Here is a 17,836-nt window from a genome sequence, read left to right on the forward strand (position 1 = left end):
GTTTCTCATTTTGCTCTGTGTTGTTTTTGTTGTTGTTACTTTTGTGTTTGGGTTCTGTCTCCTTCCAGGGCTTTACTGGAGACATGAGCGTGGGAGTAATGGGACTTTCCCAGTCGCCTCTTCTTCTTTACTGCTGCAAGAAAGAAAGAAAGAAAGAAAAACAATCAGGATTTTGCCCAAATGCTCATGACAGTGGAGATAATTAATCAAAGAGATCACAAGTAATACTGCCGGGGAAAGACTGTGGCTCAGTGGTTAGCAGTCAGAGGGTTGGTGGTTCGAACCCCGGCTCTGCTAGTCCACATCGTTGTGTCCTTGAGACTCTCGAGCCCTAACTGCTCCCCGTTGCTGTGTCTGAGGTGTAGAGAGAAAACATGTCAGTCACTTTGGATAAAAGTGTAAAATTCTAGGAACATTGTGCTACTTGAAAATAAGTATTAAAATGTATGACACACATATTTAACAGTGATGATAGAAGTATTCATATCCTTTACTTTAACCACTTATATGCTTTTGGCTAGTGTAATACAGCAATGCATCATACCCTTTACATTTAAATTGCTGGGGTCAAATTGACCCAGAGGATAAAAGATTTTAGTAAATATTACAAAATCCCTCGCAAAAAAGCATCAAATCTCCATCGGATATCATTGGAGACTTCACCTTTAAAGCACTGAGTCTGGACCATTGAAGTCCTTTGTGGGCACTAGTGAATGCTGGCTGGAGCCCTGTGTTACATCGTCTACCGCCTGGGTCGCATCAGGGGACAGAGTGCAGGACTAATCATGTGAGATTGATCAGGATGTGCCTGCGTCTTGCAGAATAAAGAAGATATTTTTAGTGGACATGTTATCTACTTTGAAGTGAACAAGCTTGTGGTCGACCCTGTCAGTGAGCATTTCCATTCCTGGGATGAGAAAGAATTATCTAAATGTGCACACGGTGAGTCGTTCATTTGGGCTCATGGAGCTTGGAATATATTTTCTGAATAAATAGAAAAATCAGTTTTAGTGATTTATTGTAGTTGTTTACTGTTACGTCTTTAGGGTGAAACCATTTAAACTGATGTCAAGACAATTGTTAACAATACACTTTCATGTGTCATAAGACAACACAGTACAGTATAAAGTACAACATAAAGTACCTATGAGATGTAGCAAAGTAAAATTTAACCAGACAGAAACTCAGATTTAACCCTTTATTGTGCCATTAAAATAAATTGGCAACTTGTCGAGCACTTTCTCTTTGAGGCAGTGGGTTGAAGCTGCCCTGCGGCCTCGCTGCTCAAGTACGAGTCAGTTACGTGTCAACTCGAGTCTGAAAGGGTTTCCCTGTGACTCACACAGCATTCCAACTCATTGTCAAAGTGTGTGCACAGGTGCATTATTAACACACTAATTTGCGGGGATGACTCTGTTTTCTCCCACGGGCTGTTCGTCAGCTGTGACTCACCCTGAAGCGAACACAAGGACGAGCAAGAGATGAACAACTCCTCATGTCGCGCTCTAATGTCGGCTCCTCAGCCCGAGACGTTGAACTGAATGTTTTACCCAAAAGAGAAAAGGAGAAATTCACCTCGCGTTGCAAAAACAACTTTAAGGTCAAATAATTTTGGTGAAAAATTATGAAGCTGTAAAACAGCAGCTGGGCATTGATCAGGGAACTTTCATTTTGTATTGAATTTGGCGTAAAAGTGGTAGTGTGGATTCTGGCGCCCCCTAAGGACTAAAGTGGTAATGTCTCTGAGCACCAGGGTCCCTTTAGAAACCCTCTGATTTTACTGCAGCAGGTCTGACAGTCTGACCCTCAGTCCTGGTTCTGGTTCTGGTTCTCCCGTACCCGCTTGCCTCCAGCGGGTCCAGCAGCACGTCCTGGGTCTCCAGCAGCGTGGTGTCGGCTCCCAGAGAGGAGGAGGAAGAGGAAGAGGAGGAGAGGAGGAGGAGGAGGAAGAGAAGGAGGAGGAGGAGGAGGAAGAGGAAAGGAGGAGACGCTGCTGCTGCCAGGATCTGGGTCTGTCCACGGTGGACTGGTCTCTGCTGGACAACCCAGTAACTTTAGCACAAAGGCTAACACAGTAACTTTAGCACAAAGGCTAACACAGTAACTTTAGCACAAAGGTTAACCCAGTAACTTTAGCACAAAGGCTAACACAGTAACTTTAGCACAAAGGTTAACCCAGTAACTTTAGCACAAAGGCTAACACAGTAACTTTAGCACAAAGGTTAACCCAGTAACTTTAGCACAAAGGCTAACACAGTAACTTTAGCACAAAGGTTAACCCAGTAACTTTAGCACAAAGGTTAACCCAGTAACTTTAGCACAAAGGTTAACCCAGTAACTTTAGCACAAAGGCTAACACAGTAACTTTAGCACAAAGGCTAACACAGTAACTTTAGCACAAAGGTTAACACAGTAACTTTAGCACAAAGGCTAATACAGTAGCTTTAGCACAAAGGCTAACACAGTAACTTTAGCACAACGGTTAACACAGTAACTTTAGGACAAAGGTTAACCCAGTAACTTTAGCACAAAGGTTAACCCAGTAACTTTAGCACAAAGGTTAACCCAGTAACTTTAGCACAAAGGTTAACCCAGTAACTTTAGCACAAAGGTTAACCCAGTAACTTTAGCACAAAGGTTAACCCAGTAATTTTAGCACAAAGGCTAACACAGTAACTTTAGCACAAAGGCTAACACAGTAACTTTAGCACAAAGGTTAACACAGTAACTTTAGCACAAAGGCTAATACAGTAGCTTTAGCACAAAGGCTAACCCAGTAACTTTAGCACAAAGGCTAATACAGTAGCTTTAGCACAAAGGCTAACCCAGTAACTTTAGCACAAAGGCTAACCCAGTAGCTTTAGCACAAAGGCTAACCCAGTAACTTTAGCACAAAGGCTAATACAGTAGCTTTAGCACAAAGGCTAACCCAGTAACTTTAGCACAAAGGCTAATACAGTAGCTTTAGCACAAAGGCTAACCCAGTAACTTTAGCACAAAGGCTAACCGTACATTAGAACCTTTATTTCAGGCCAGACATTGTTCATTTGTAGTTAAATCTTGTTGAAGGAACGAAACTAGAGAGAGCCCAACCAGTTAATGGATCTGTTGTCTTTGATTTGTCATTATTTTGTGTATTATCTCCTACTTCTCTGTGGTCTTGGTCACTTCCATCCTTTCTTCCACACTATCTGTATCTGTATACCATCATGTATTGTAAGACGTCATTGGTCATGTAACCAGAAAGGAGATCTACGTCTACGTCTCAGGTGTGATCAGGTGATCCTCCTCCTTGACTTCTGAATAAAAACATACTCATACATAGCCAGACTGAACTCAGATTTTATAAGAACCATTTATTTTCCAGGTTTCAATGACAGTAACAAAATGCAAAAGTCATTTAGTTTTTATCCAAATACAGAAAAATACATTTGAACATACAAAATTGGCAACATGTCATAGAGCTCACTTGTAGCCCCGTGCACCAAATCCAGCAGGCTGTGGTACTGGACGTGGGTTGATGGTTTTAAGGATATGGATTCGATCGGGATCCCAGACACAATCCTCCTCCAAACCGCTCTTCACCATTCCACAGTTGGGCGGCACCCAGGCGGTGTCAAACGCCTCGCCGTATCTGTCGTCGTGCCAGGTCTTCTGACGTGGGTGGCCTTGGCGATTGATGACGATCACTTTCCCCACGTTGACCGTAACCTTGATGACGACCTTGTCTGACACGGGGACGACCTTTCTGGTCTTCGGGTCAGGAAGGGGATAGCGGCTTGCTTTCTGCAGGTCTCTGCTGAGGTAGACGCCGCAGCCGAGCATCCCATCTGCAGACTGGTTAAATCCGTTTTTCAGGATTAATTGAGCCGTTGCCTTGGTGGTGCCGTGGTACATGACGTAGTTTCTATTGTTACGTGGCTCAGAAAGTTCCAGTCGAAATACCCCCTCGGGCAGATCAAAGTCATCTTCAGCCCACTCGTACTGCATGTTGGTGTCAGGGTCCTTGAAGGAGAGAGGACTAGACTTCAGAAGGATTTCAAGAGAAGAAACATCAGCAACACAGGAATGAAATGTGATGAACACATTCATGAAAATGTTATTTCCCATTAGTTATAATAGTTCAAGGGTAACAAACTAAACTGAAATATATCCTAAACTATTGATAATATTGACCATGAAGATGCATACAAAACAAAAAGTGTGTGTTCACATAAGCAGATAATACGTGATCACGGGTCTGTAGGAAGGGCAGCTCGCTCTATTCCTCGACAGACTGACTCTTTAGGAGAGTTCAAAGCGTTATATAGTCTTTAAGAGCATTTGTGATTGGACGAGACTAAGATGGGAGAGTCTCCTGGTTTAGACTTTGAGATCTCCTTGGTGGAGCACAGGGTTGGATATGCCCCTCTTGGCTCACAAATCCTCCAAGGCCACAAATATCAGTGTGTGTGCATGTTGTCAGCCAAGCGTGAATGTGTGTGCGTAAAATGTAACGATGTCGGTGAAGCATTATTGTGTGTGCGCTAACTGTATCTTGTCAGCGAAGCATTATGCCGTGTTCACACCAAAACAGTTGCGAAATATTCGCGCGTCCAGATTGCATGTTAAGTCAATGCACAGACGCGTTTGGTTGCAAAAAAACAGATTTTTCGCCGGGCGTCGCGATAGAGGCGAAACGGCGTTGCGAATATTCGTGAATCCGCTTTTTCGCTTTTTCGCCGGCGTTAAAATATTTCAACTCCAGCGAATAATTCGCCCGACGCGGAGTTGCGAAAGCCAATCAGCGTTGAGAAGCTCCGACCGGCATCACCGCCGTTACTGAATGAAACTGCTGGTCCTGAAGGAGCGCTGGAAACAGCTTCATTATTCAGACACTCGTCCTGGAGGAGCGCTGGAAGCGGCTTCATTATTCAGACACTCGTCCTGGAGGAGGAGCTGTGTGCGACTACGGATAATGTCATGAACCCAGACACGGGGCGGTTGATGTTCCGACGTGTGTGGGACTTCCTCAACAAGTATAAAGCAGAACTAGTGGTTATTTACCTGGTGGATGAAGGAAATAGTAAATGTTTTCAAGACAGAGATAAGCCCCGCCCCCTTTCCCCAGCGACGGTTGCGAAAAAACGGATTAACCACTTAGAGCGAATTTTTCATATGCGGCGCGATATAGGCGAAGTGGCGTTGCGAATATTCGCAACTGTTTTGGTGTGAACACGGCATTAGTGTGTGCGTGCTAACTGTATCTTGTCTGAACTGCCTAGCGAGGCCAAGTTCCTAATCTAACAAACTGTATCTCATCAAAACCGTCAAGCGAGGTCAAAGTACTATTCTACCAAACTGTAGCTCATCTAAACTGTCAAGCGAAGTTGAATCATTAATTCTAGCAAAACTGTATCTTATCTAAAACTGTCTAGCGAAGCCTCTGCACCTGGCGTTCCCTCATTTCTAGGTCTACTGATTTGGGTAAATAACCTTGAGTTGTAGACTTCTCGGCGCCTACTTCTACAATTGTAGTTTTCTCACTCTTTGAGCTAACTTGTTGTTGTCACCTCAAATAACCTGGCCTCATGGCTTATTGTATGAATGGACCTCAAATAACCCGGCCTCCTAGCTTGATTGGGTACAATAGATGCTTCTAACAATGTTGTACAAAATGAATGCTTTAATAAGATGGATATCCTCAACAATAGGTAACGAAGTAAAGTAACGCATTACACTCAAAATATTGGTAACTACACTACTTTACTAGACCTCAGTAACGCGCTTTCCTGCGTTACCCAAGACATTTTTAGCAGTACGAAAAGTTCTCTTTTAGTGGCGCACAAGTCACACGACACTTCCTGATGAACAATAGCAACAAGCTGCTAGCTAGCACTGCTGCTGCTACTGCCCGCGTCATCTCTGCCCAAGTCGGGTGTCGAGCCTGGTCCCGCTACCTTCGGTGGTTTTCGGGGAGCTAGCGGAAGTTAACGGAGAGCTAGTGGAAGTTAGCGGGGAAGTGACGGAGCGCTAGCAGGACCCCCAGCCGGCTACAGCGGGGCGCTAACGGGGACTCTGACCGAAGGTAGTAGCGGCTCGTAACCCGACGTTTACGGTAGATTGTTCATGCAGGAAGTGTCGTGTGACTCGCGCGATTATTATTATTGGAAATTATATTAATTAATAATAATAAATTATTATTGAAAATTGAAAATAAAGTGATGAAAGGGCCATGATGTTTGTCCATGTATCTTTGCAGTTAATTTGGACATTTGCTTAAAAAAATGGAAAGTAAAGTAACTAGTAGTGAAGATACTTTTCAAATGCAGTAACTAGTAAAGTAATCTAGTTACAATTTTCAGAAGTAACTAGTAACTTGTAACTAGTTACTTTTTCTGAGTAACTACCCCAACACTGGTAGTAGGCATGGACGATGATCCAGACAGCCACGATCCATGAAGCAGAAGGAGGTAGAGAGGAGGGACATCAGCAGGGCCATGGCAGGAGACAGGACCGGCTCCAGACAGACATGATCCATTGCAGGGGGCAGGACTTGGGTTAAGCCCCCTTTAACCCAGTATCTTAGCCCAAAGGCTAACCCAGTAACTTTAGCATGAAGGTTAACTCAGTAACTTTAGCACAAATGCTAACCCAGTAACTTTAGCATGAAGGTTAACTCAGTAACTTTAGCACAAAGATTAACCCAGTCACTTTAGCACAAAGGCTAACCCAGTAACTTGAGCACAAAGGCTAACACAGTAACTTTAGCACAAAGGTTAACCCAGTAACTTTAACAGAAAGGTTAACCCAGTCCCTTTAGCACAAAGGTTAAGCCAGTCACTTTAGCACAAAGGCTACCCTAGTCACTTTAGCACAAAGGCTAACCCAGTAACTGTAGCACTAAGGCTAACCCAGTTACTTTCGCATGAAGGTTAACCCAGTAATTTTAACAGAAAGATTAACCCAGTCACTTTAGCACAAAGGCTAACCCAGTCACTTTAGCACAAAGGCTAACCCAGTAACTTTAGCACAAAGGTTAACCCAGTCACTTTAGCACAAAGGCTAACCCAGTCACTTTAGCACAAAGGCAAACCCAGTAAATGTAAGACAAAGGCTAACCCAGTAACTTTAGCACAAAGGCTAACCCAGTAACTTTAGCATGAAGGTTAACCAGTAACTTTAACAGAAAGATTAACCCAGTCACTTTAGCACAAAGGCTAACCCAGTAACTTTAGCACAGAGGCTAACACAATAACTTTAGCACAACGGTTAACCCAGTAACTTTAATAGAAAGGTTAACCCAGTCACTTCAGCACAAAGGTTAACCCAGTAACTTTAGCACAAAGGCTAACCGTACATTAGAACCTTTATTTCAGGCCAGACATTGTTCATTTGTAGTTAAATCTTGTTGAAGGAACGAAACTAGAGAGAGCCCAACCAGTTAATGGATCTGTTGTCTTTGATTTGTCATTATTTTGTGTATTATCTCCTATTTCTCTGTGGTCTTGGTCACTTCCATCCTTTCTTCCACACTATCTGTATCTGTATACCATCATGTATTGTAAGACGTCATTGGTCATGTAACCAGGAAGGAGATCTACGTCTACGTCTCAGGTGTGATCAGGTGATCCTCCTCCTTGACTTCTGAATAAAAACATACTCATACATAGCCAGACTGAACTCAGATTTTATAAGAACCATTTATTTTCCAGGTTTCAATGACAGTAACAAAATGCAAAAGTCATTTAGTTTTTATCCAAATATAGAAAAATACATTTGAACATACAAAATTGGCAACATGTCATAGAGCTCACTTGTAGCCCCGTGCACCAAATCCAGCAGGCTGTGGTACTGGACGTGGGTTGATGGTTTTAAGGATATGGATTCGATCGGGATCCCAGACACAATCCTCCTCCAAACCGCTCTTCACCATTCCACAGTTGGGCGGCACCCAGGCGGTGTCAAACGCCTCGCCGTATCTGTCGTCGTGCCAGGTCTTCTGACGTGGGTGGCCTTGGCGATTGATGACGATCACTTTCCCCACGTTGACCGTAACCTTGATGACGACCTTGTCTGACACGGGGACGACCTTTCTGGTCTTCGGGTCAGGAAGGGGATAGCGGCTTGCTTTCTGCAGGTCTCTGCTGAGGTAGACGCCGCAGCCGAGCATCCCATCTGCAGACTGGTTAAATCCGTTTTTCAGGATTAATTGAGCCGTTGCCTTGGTGGTGCCGTGGTACATGACGTAGTTTCTATTGTTACGTGGCTCAGAAAGTTCCAGTCGAAATACCCCCTCGGGCAGATCAAAGTCATCTTCAGCCCACTCGTACTGCATGTTGGTGTCAGGGTCCTTGAAGGAGAGAGGACTAGACTTCAGAAGGATTTCAAGAGAAGAAACATCAGCAACACAGGAATGAAATGTGATGAACACATGCATGTTCCCCTCAGGATGACTTAATAACTTTGGTGACTTTTCATTTCATGAGCAAGACAGCTTCAGCTACTACTTCACAGCGTACAACACCCTCTGTCCTGAGACCCTCAACTCAGATGACGAAAAACTCACCAGAACACCTTGAACTGCTTTACTATGAACCATGAAGATCACTCTTTATTCTGCTGTGCATATGTTTATGGAGAGTTTGGTTCATTATTATGAAAATGTTTTTTCCCATTAGTTATAATAGTTCAAGGGTAACAAACTAAACTGAAATATATCCTAAAATATTGATAATATTGACCATAGAGATGCATACAAAACAAAAAGTGTGTGTTCACATACCTCGTTCTCGCTTCGTTCCTCCAGGAGTGCAGCGAGTGAGTTCGCTCCACTTTATATAAGCACTTTGGGAGGAAATGTGCATTCATCTTTCACTTTCGTTTCACTGTAAAATGTTTTATGACACACAGCGGTGGGGTTGGGTTCATGTCCTGCCAGCCAGCAGCACAGGGTTATGCAGATGTGAGGGAGTTTCCTGGTCATTATTAGGTCAGAGTTGATTTACTACTCCAAGACAGAAAAAAGTGTCTACAAAACAGTGAGGACGACTAATCAAAGACTTCAACATCTAGAAGAAACGGCTTTTATTCCTGGGAACACCGTTATTGTGCTCATGTTTTCATTGTTGCCGCTAACCTGTTTCATTTCAATGAAAACGAAACAGCTCAAACTCCGGTGTAGGTGAACCTGCTGTATTGGCCACTGCCAGCCGATCGAGCCTCCTTCAGCATTCCAGGTTAACATGATTTCTACATGAATCATTTCAAACACACAGGCGCCCTCTAGAGTGGACGATATGGAGCATCACTGCAAGCAGATTAACATCTGGGCATTGATGACAGATGTCACATCTGCTTCCTGTGCAGGTTCAATTCAATTCAGTTTATTTTGTATAGCCCAAATTCACAAATACAAATTTGCCTTGGAGGGCTTTACAGTCTGTAACATAACATCCTGTCCCGGGACCTCACATCGGATCAGGAGGAACTCCCCAAATAAAGATAGTAAAAACCCTTTCACAGGGAAAACAGGAAGAACCTTCAGGAGAGCAACAGAGGAGGATCCTTCTCCAGGATGGACAGAAGCAATAGATGTCATGTGACCAGAATGAATAACGTAACGGAGTTACAGCACATTACATGAATATGACAGAAAATATTCATATAATGAGTAGTAGGCATGGTCCATGATCCAGATAGCCACGATCCATGAAGCAGAAGGAGGTAGAGAGAAGGGGCATCAGCAGGGCCATGGCAGGAGACAGGACCGGCTCCAGACAGACATGATCCATTGCAGGGGGCAGGACTGGGCTGAAGCCCCCTTTAACCCAGTATCTTAGCACAAAGGCTAACCCAGTAACTTTAGCATGAAGGTTAACTCAGTAACTTTAGCACAAAGGCTAACCCAGTAACTTTAACAGAAAGGTTAACCCAGTAACTTTAGCACAAAGGCTAACCCAGTAAATTTAAGACAAAGGCTAACCCAGTAACTTTAGCACAAAGGCTAACCCAGTAAATGTAAGACAAAGTCTAACCCAGTAACTTTAGCACAAATGCTAACACAGTAACTTTAGCACAGAGGCTAACATTAACTTGAGCACAAAGGCTAACACAGTAACTTTAGCACAAAGGCTAACACAGTAACCTTAGCCCAAAGGCTAACACAGTAACTTTAGCCCAAAGTACAACACAGGAACTTTAGCACAAAGGCTAACACCGTAACTTTAGCACAAAGGCTAACCCAGTAAATTTAAGACAATGGTTAACCCAGTAACTTTAGCACAAGGGTTACCACAGCAACTTTAGCATGAAGGTTCACCCGTGCCTTTAGCACAAAGGCTAATCCAGTAACTTTAGCACAAAGGTTCACCTGGGTTAAATGCCCTGCCCCTGCATATCCGCACTAGCAGAACATATCCCTCTTTTAAACACGGCCTGAAGAACTGGCCTATTAACAATCAGGTGTGTGAGCATGAATCGTGACTCCCTCCTCAATGATTGTGTGTACAAAATGTGTGTATGTTTATTGATCTTTATGATGTTTTTATGATTTCATGATGAGGCCTATTTACATATTTGATCGTAACCTGTATGTTTATTGCTTTTTATGATGTTTTGTTATAACCATTTCTTTCCTTTAGTGATGGCTTGTTATATCTGGCCACAGGGACTACGGTTGAAATTTAGCCTTAGCTAAGACTGACACATTTACCCCTGGGTTGATTGATGTGTACGGTCCCTGTTCAAATAAATAAAAAAAAATGAAATGAAATGAAACCCAGTAACTTTAGCTCAAATGCTAACACGGTAACTTTAGCATGAATGTTAACACAGTAACTTTAAGACAAACGTTAACACAAAGGCAAACCCAGTAACTTTAACAGAAAGGTTAACCCAGTCACTTTAGCACAAAGGTTAACCCAGTCACTTTAACAGAAAGGTTAACCCAGTCACTTTAGCACAAAGGTTAACCCAGTCAGTTTAACAGAAAGGTTAACCCAGTCACTTTAGCACAAAGGTTAACCCAGTCACTTTAACAGAAAGGTTAACCCAGTCACTTTAGCACAAAGGTTAACCCAGTCAGTTTAACAGAAAGGTTAACCCAGTAACTTTAGCACAAAGGTTAACCCAGTAACTTTAACAGAAAGGTTAACCCAGTCACTTTAGCACAAAGGCTAACCCAGTAACTTTAGCACAAAGGTTAACCCAGTAACTTTAACAGAAAGGTTAACCCAGTCACTTTAGCACAAAGGCTAACCCAGTAACTTTAGCACAAAGGCTAACACAGTAACTTTAGCACAAAGGCTAACCTTTTTGCTTTGTGTCTCTATAGTTGTTTTGTGTTTCTTTGTATTTCTTTTGTGTCTCTTTGCAGTTGCTTTGCCCCTTTTTATCAATTTTAAACACATACTCATCCGAGCCAGCAGGGACATGTTGATGCTGGTAACAGTCTTAATGAAATGTTTAAAGTTTGCCTACTAGTCTGTTAGCTACCAGATCACAGCCAACCATTGGGAATTTGAAAGAAAGGGCGATATCGGCACATTCAACTTGACATTTCAAAGCTTTTATTTACACGCCACCACGTTTACAGAAGCGTCACTTCTCAGTCGCGTGGCTCTTCATGTGAAGCCTCACGTAGGTCTTTCGGTGGAAGCCTTTTCCGCAGATCTGGCAGCGGTGCGGCTTCTCTCCGGAGTGCGTGCTGCTGTGCCGCTTCAGCGCTGTCGCATCATGTTGTGTCGGCAGTTGAAGCTTTTGCCACACTCGCTGCAGAGGAACGGCTTCTCGCCCGTGTGGACCCTCATGTGTGTCTCCAGAGAGCTCGAGGCCCTGAAACATTTCCCGCAAACGCCGCAGGTTTCCGCTTTCACGTGCGTCTTCAGGTGAAGCCTGAAGCCCTCCTCGGTCTCCAGGCGCTCGCCACACACGCCGCACACGTCCCTCGGGTGAGCCTCCATGTGGTTCACCAGGGAGACGGTGGCGTGGAAGGCTTTCCCGCACACTTTACAGAGGATTTGCGATTTTTATTTTTTTTTGCTTTTTTAGTCGGGTGCCGTTTCCTCGCTGTCGGCTGCAGAACAGACGCAGGACGCCGTGTCATCGTCCTCCGTACGGTCCTGCTCAGCCGAAGTGCTCGGCAGAGGATCCCCTTCTCCTGTGGTGCTCTGGCAGCCGGAGGGCGGCTGGTCCAGCTCGTTCTTCACATGCGGAGGAGTGAAGATGAACCTGATGGCGTCCTCCTCCTGGAGCTCTTCCTGGAGCTCCTCCTCCTCCTGGAGCTCCTCCTCGTCGTCCTCCTCCCGGCTCTTTTCCGTCCGTGGAGGCTCCCGGTCGTCCTGATCCAGGTCGGAGCTCCAGTCCGGATCACGGTGTTCCTGCTGCTGCCGGGCGGAGGGGAAGTCCTCGTCCCAGACGGAGAGAGACAGCTGTGGTTGGTCTGCTGGAAGAAAGGATGAAACTGGAATGAAAAGCAGAATTTAAGCTTCAGTATCATTTAAAATCTAGATACAGCAGAAGGAACGGTTGCTCTTTACCCAAAGCTAACAATTATGTTTTATCCATCCATCCATCCATCCATTATCAGCTGCTTATCCGGGGTCGGGTCGCGGTGGCAGCAGGTCCAGCAGGCCGACCCAGGCATCCCTCTCACCTGCAACACTTTCCAGCTCATTCTGGGGGATCCCGAGGCGTTCCAAGGCCAGCCGGGAGATATAATCCCTCCAGCGTGTCCTCGGTCTTCCCCGGGGTCTCCTACCAGTTGGACGTGCCTGGAAAACCTCTAATGGGAGGCGTCCAGGAGGCATCCTGACTAGATGCCCGAACCACCTCAGCTGACTCCTTTCGACACGAAGGAGCAGCGACTCGACTCCAAGCTCCTCCTGATGTCCGAGCTCCTTACCCTATCTCTAAGGGTGAGCCCGGCCACCCTGCGGAGGAAGCTCATTTCGGCCGCTTGTATCCGAGATCTCGTTCTTTCGGTCACGAACCAGAGTTCGTGACCATAGGTGAGGGTTGGAACGTAGACCGACCAGTAAATGGAGAGCTTCGCCTTCCGGCTCAGCTCCTCTTCACCAGGACGGACCGGTACAGCGCCTGTTTTACAGCTGCAGCCGCACCGATCCGTCTGTCGATCTCCCGCTCCACCTTACCCTCACTCGTGAACAAGACCCCGAGATACTTGAACTCCTTCGCTTGGGGTAGGCAGTTTGTCCCCACCTGGAGGGAGCAATCCACCGGTTTCCGGCAGAGCACCATGGCCTCAGATTTGGAGGCGCTAACTCTCATCCCTGCCGCTTCACACTCGGCTGCAAAACGCCCCAGTGAATGCTGGAGGTCACAGTCCGAGGAGGCAAATAGGACCACATCATCCGCGAACAGCAGAGAGGCGATCCCGAGACTCCCGAACCGGATCCTCTCCGCCCCCTGGCTGCGCCTAGATATCCTGTCCATGAAGGTCACGAACAGGACCGGTGATAAAGGGCAGCCCTGGCGGAGGCCAACACCCACCGGGAACGTGTCTGACTTATTACCGAGGATACGAACACAGCTCCTACTGCAGGCGTACAAAGACCGTACAAAGACCGGATGGCCCGTGCCAACCCCATACTCCCGCAGCACCCCCCACAAAAACCCCCGAGGGACCCGGTCGAAAGCCTTCTCCAAGTCCACAAAGCACATGTAGACTGGTTGGGCAAACTCCCAGGACCCCTCCAGTAGTCTTGCAAGGGTAAAGAGCTGGTCCACTGTTCCACGACCGGGACGGAATCCGCACTGCTCGTCTTGAATCTGAGGTTCGACAAGCGGTCGGAGCCTCCTTTCCAGCACCCTGGCATAAGCTTTTCCCGGGAGGCTGAGCAGTGTGATGCCACGATAGTTTGAGCACACTCTCCGGTCCCCCTTCTTGAAGATGGGAACCACCACCCCGGTCTGCCAGTCCATGGGCACTGTTCCCGACCCCCATGCGACACTGAAAAGGCGTGTCAACCAAGACAGCCCAACAATGTCCAGCGCTTTCAGCATCTCAGGGCGGATCTCATCCACCCCTGGCGCCTTGCCACCAAGGAGCTTTTTGACTACCTTAGCGACCTCTGCCAGGGATATGGGTGAAACCACCCCAAAGTCTTCCGGCGCTGCCCCCTCTCCGGGGGACATGTTGGCCGGGTTTAGGAGTTCCTCAAAGTGCTCTTTCCACCGCCCGACGATGTCCTCAGTCCGGGTCAGCAGTTCCCCCCCCGCTGAGAACAGCCTGGGGTAGGCCCTGCTTTCCCTTCCTGAGCCGTCAGATGGTTTGCCAGAACTTCCCTGAGGCCAACCGAAAGTCCTTCTCCATGGCCTCCCCGAACTCCTCCCATGCCTGAGTTTTAGCATCCGCGACCATCGCAGCTGCAGCCCTTCTGGCCTGCCGGTACCCGTCAGCTGCTTCAGGAGACCCCTGGGCCAGCCAGGCCCGAAAGACCTCCTTCTTCCGTTTGACGGCTTCCCTCACCCCCGGTGTCCACCACCGGGTTCTCGGGTTGCCGCCACGACAGGCACCGATGACCTTCTGGCCACAGCTCCGAGCAGCCGCGTCCACAATAGAGGCTTTGAACATGGTCCACTCGGGTTCCATGTCCCCAGCCTCCCTCGGGATGTGTGAGAAGTTCTTCCGGAGGTGGGAGTTGAAGACCTCCCGGACAGGATCCTCCGCCAGACGTTCCCAGTTCACCCTCACTACACGTTTGGGCTTGCCAGGTCTTTCTAGCCAACTCCCCCGCCATCTGATCCAACTCACCACCAGGTGGTGATCAGTTGACAGCTCTGCTCCTCTGCCCCGGTTTCCCTTGTCCGGGCGAGGTAGCTATAGACCGCGGGCTGCTATTCATCAGGGTGTTTTGAACCGCTCTTAGTCTGGGCTCTCCCCCGAGACCTGTTTGCCTTGGGAGACCCTACCAGGGGCTGACGCCCCGGACAACATAGCTCCCAGGATCACTGAGCCACTCAAACTCCTCCACCACGTTAAGGTGGCGATTCATTGGAGGAGTTTGAAATGTGTTTTATATGTTTTATATTGTTATTTATCCCTTATACTTTTTAAATGACTCATTGTTTTGTCAATAAAAAGTAAAACATGTCACAATCTTGCGAGAGGCACATCTTTTAATTCTAATTGTATTATCTTAAATTTGAGATGTATACACTGAAAACCAAATGATTGTTTGTGATCTTTCCAACATTAGACCAAAAATGGCTCTAACTTAAACTAAAACTACTTTGTGAAATGGGCTCAGAAACTATTTATTAAACAATAATGCAACATTTATTTGAGATAGTAGAATCACTAACCGACTCAAGTTAATATGAATATTTCTGTATTTCAGTTTTTTGCTGATTATTATTTTGGCCACAAATACATATCACACACACACACACACACACACACACACACACACACACACACACACACACTCGGTTTAAACCTCTTCCAGCTAAAGAAGAACTGACAGGGATCATTATTCGGCTCTTACTGTGAAAACAAAGTGCAGATGAACAAGAACAAATGCATTTTAAGTTTTTTTCAACTGAGTCTGTGTCCGAGGCCTGGAGAGGAACCGCGGTCCAGGTCACCACATTTACGATAAACAACACACACACACACACACACGAAGAACAACACACACACACTAAAAAACAACACACACACGATAAACAACACACACGATAAACAACACACACGATAAACAACACACACGATAAACGACACACACACACGTGTAGCCGACGCGCCGCCCCGCCCCCCCGGACACAGTGGGCGTTGACGCGGCTGTGATGAAGCGTTTCGTGCAGGGCTCCGAGCCTGACGGATGTGCGCATGCGTAATGATTCACGAACCTGACAGTTGGTTTCTCTTTGCTTCCGGGTTTAAAAGTGTCTGCAGGACGCGGCGCTGCCGGCGGAGCTCCTCCTCGCAGCCCGCGATGCTGCTCTTCACCGCCTGGAGGATCTCCTCTGCGGCCGCGGACAGCCGCTCGTTCAGCAGCGCTCTGAGCCGCTGCACGCCGGACATCACGCTGCGTTCAGGGCCCGGCGCTGCGTTCAGGGCCCGAGCCGGACCGACGTTCGGTGGGTTTATACGCTGTTTGTTGTGAAAACGGCTACTCGACATGAAAAACGTTTTTCGTGTTCAGCAGCTGGCGCGGAGCACTTCTGGTCAGAGTTGATTTGTTTCAAAATAAAAGCTTTGGTATAAGAACTTATTTCTTTCTCCTTTTCCAATAAAAGAACATTATTATTTTAAAAAGGATTAAGAAGAAAGGATTTTCAAAATCAAGAAAACATATTTTTAGGTTATTTAAGTTTGATATACTTTGGTTATTTTTAAACTATTTACGTTTTAGTTTGAAAGAAGAAAACAGCTGTTTTAAGAACGTTTTTCCCTTTTGAATGAAACATGATTATATTAAAGAGGATTTAAGAAAGAACATTTGTATCGTTTGAGTTTTTATATATCACTTCATTCTTTTGTTTAAGTTTTATACACGTTTTGGCTATTTTTAATCCATTAAGTATTTAGAGACTTTTCACATCTAATTATATTTTGTGAGGTCAAATGTGTTCTGTGTTTATTCTGATCTCTTCTGATGTATTCCTAGTTCTAGTGGTGTTTTTATATATATATATATATATATATATATGTGTTTTTATATATTTATATATATATATATATATAGTATTTTTGCAATACAGCTTTGCGATATTGTACGTATTGTACCCACATGCATGTATTTACTGTAAATACATGCATGTATATTTTCCTTTATTTATTAGTTTATTACCATGATGTCTGTTTCTTATACTACCGCGTTTTATTTGATTAAAAATAAATAATCACAATACAGCTGAACCATGCACTTTTAAAAGTTGTGTCAAATATAGTAAGAATACAAAAATACACTTTTAAATAATAAAGGAGACAAATGTTAAGAAATAAGATGTGACCTCAGCACCCACCAGTAGAGGGCAGCGTTTCCAAAAGAAACGACACCAAAAAGCAGAAAGAAAACAAGCGAATAATCTCGTGACGTCAACATTCAAAGTTTTATTGTGAAAAAAGTCGCATCTTCAAACCCTTGACTTGAAACTGTACAATCAATAATTTAAAAAAAGAAAAAAAAGTTCAGCTGTGTTTCTCTCTCACTCACACACACACACACACACACACACACACACACACACACACACACACACACACACACACACACACACACACACACACACACACACACACACACACACACACACACACACACACGCACACACAGCCAAAAACCAGAATAGTGTTTTACACGTGTTGTTTGTGTGTGTTTAAGTCGTCATTATTATCACAACAGTCTGCTTCTTTATACAAATACTTCCACAACCGGCGACATCACAGCCGTCCCTGAATCTCCACCGGCTCTACACAACGCTTACACCTTCAGAAAGAAAGGAAGAAGGAAGGAAGGAAAGAAAGAAAGAAAGAGTCCACATGGAAACACACAGGAAGTCTTTCACAGGAGAAGTAGGAGTGAAGTGGGGATGAAAACCTCAAATAAATGCGTCAAAATAAATGATTTGCCTCAAAAAACAAATCAAGAAGTCCAGAAAAATGATTGTTTACGTTAAAGTCGGATAAAAATTAAACATTTCATTTTCCACCATAAAGAGCAACGTGTTTCTTTTACTAAATGATTATATGATGTGATCTCCAGGCCGCTGACTCATTATTATTATTATTATTGATGTAAAGAGCTACTGGTTTGTAACCAGCTGCAGGATTCTGCAACACGAGACTCAGAACTAAGATATGACAGAGTCTCATTCACTCATTCATTAC

At 45.2% G+C, this 17,836-nt stretch overlaps 2 protein-coding genes across 2 annotated transcripts; both read right to left on the reverse strand.

Annotated features, from left to right (window-relative positions):
- Positions 1-3,465: 3,465 nt before the first annotated feature.
- LOC306749628 (uncharacterized protein) lies at positions 3,466-3,990 on the reverse strand (the record flags this gene model as incomplete). Its single annotated transcript, XM_079232939.1, has 1 exon — positions 3,466-3,990. One exon carries the CDS (start codon positions 3,988-3,990, stop codon positions 3,466-3,468), a length of 525 nt encoding a protein of 174 aa, XP_079089065.1.
- A 3,690-nt stretch (positions 3,991-7,680) lies between these two features.
- On the reverse strand, positions 7,681-8,795 carry LOC306750382 (uncharacterized protein). Its single transcript, XM_079233797.1, has 2 exons — positions 8,765-8,795; positions 7,681-8,332 (listed from the first exon to the last, which is right to left on the reverse strand). Exon 2 carries the CDS (start codon positions 8,315-8,317, stop codon positions 7,793-7,795), a length of 525 nt encoding a protein of 174 aa, XP_079089923.1. The 5' UTR covers positions 8,318-8,332; positions 8,765-8,795; the 3' UTR covers positions 7,681-7,792.
- Between the last annotated feature and the right edge of the window lie 9,041 nt (positions 8,796-17,836).

This window comes from Taurulus bubalis, assembly GCF_910589615.1.
Source record: "Taurulus bubalis genome assembly, chromosome: 17".
In the NCBI taxonomy this organism is placed as follows: domain Eukaryota; kingdom Metazoa; phylum Chordata; class Actinopteri; order Perciformes; family Cottidae; genus Taurulus; species Taurulus bubalis.

Bases quoted from the DNA above. Each gene is read 5' to 3' on its own strand.
- LOC306750382 (XM_079233797.1), bottom strand. From the start codon at position 8,317: ATGCAGTACGAGTGGGCTGAAGATGACTTTGATCTGCCCGAGGGGGTA.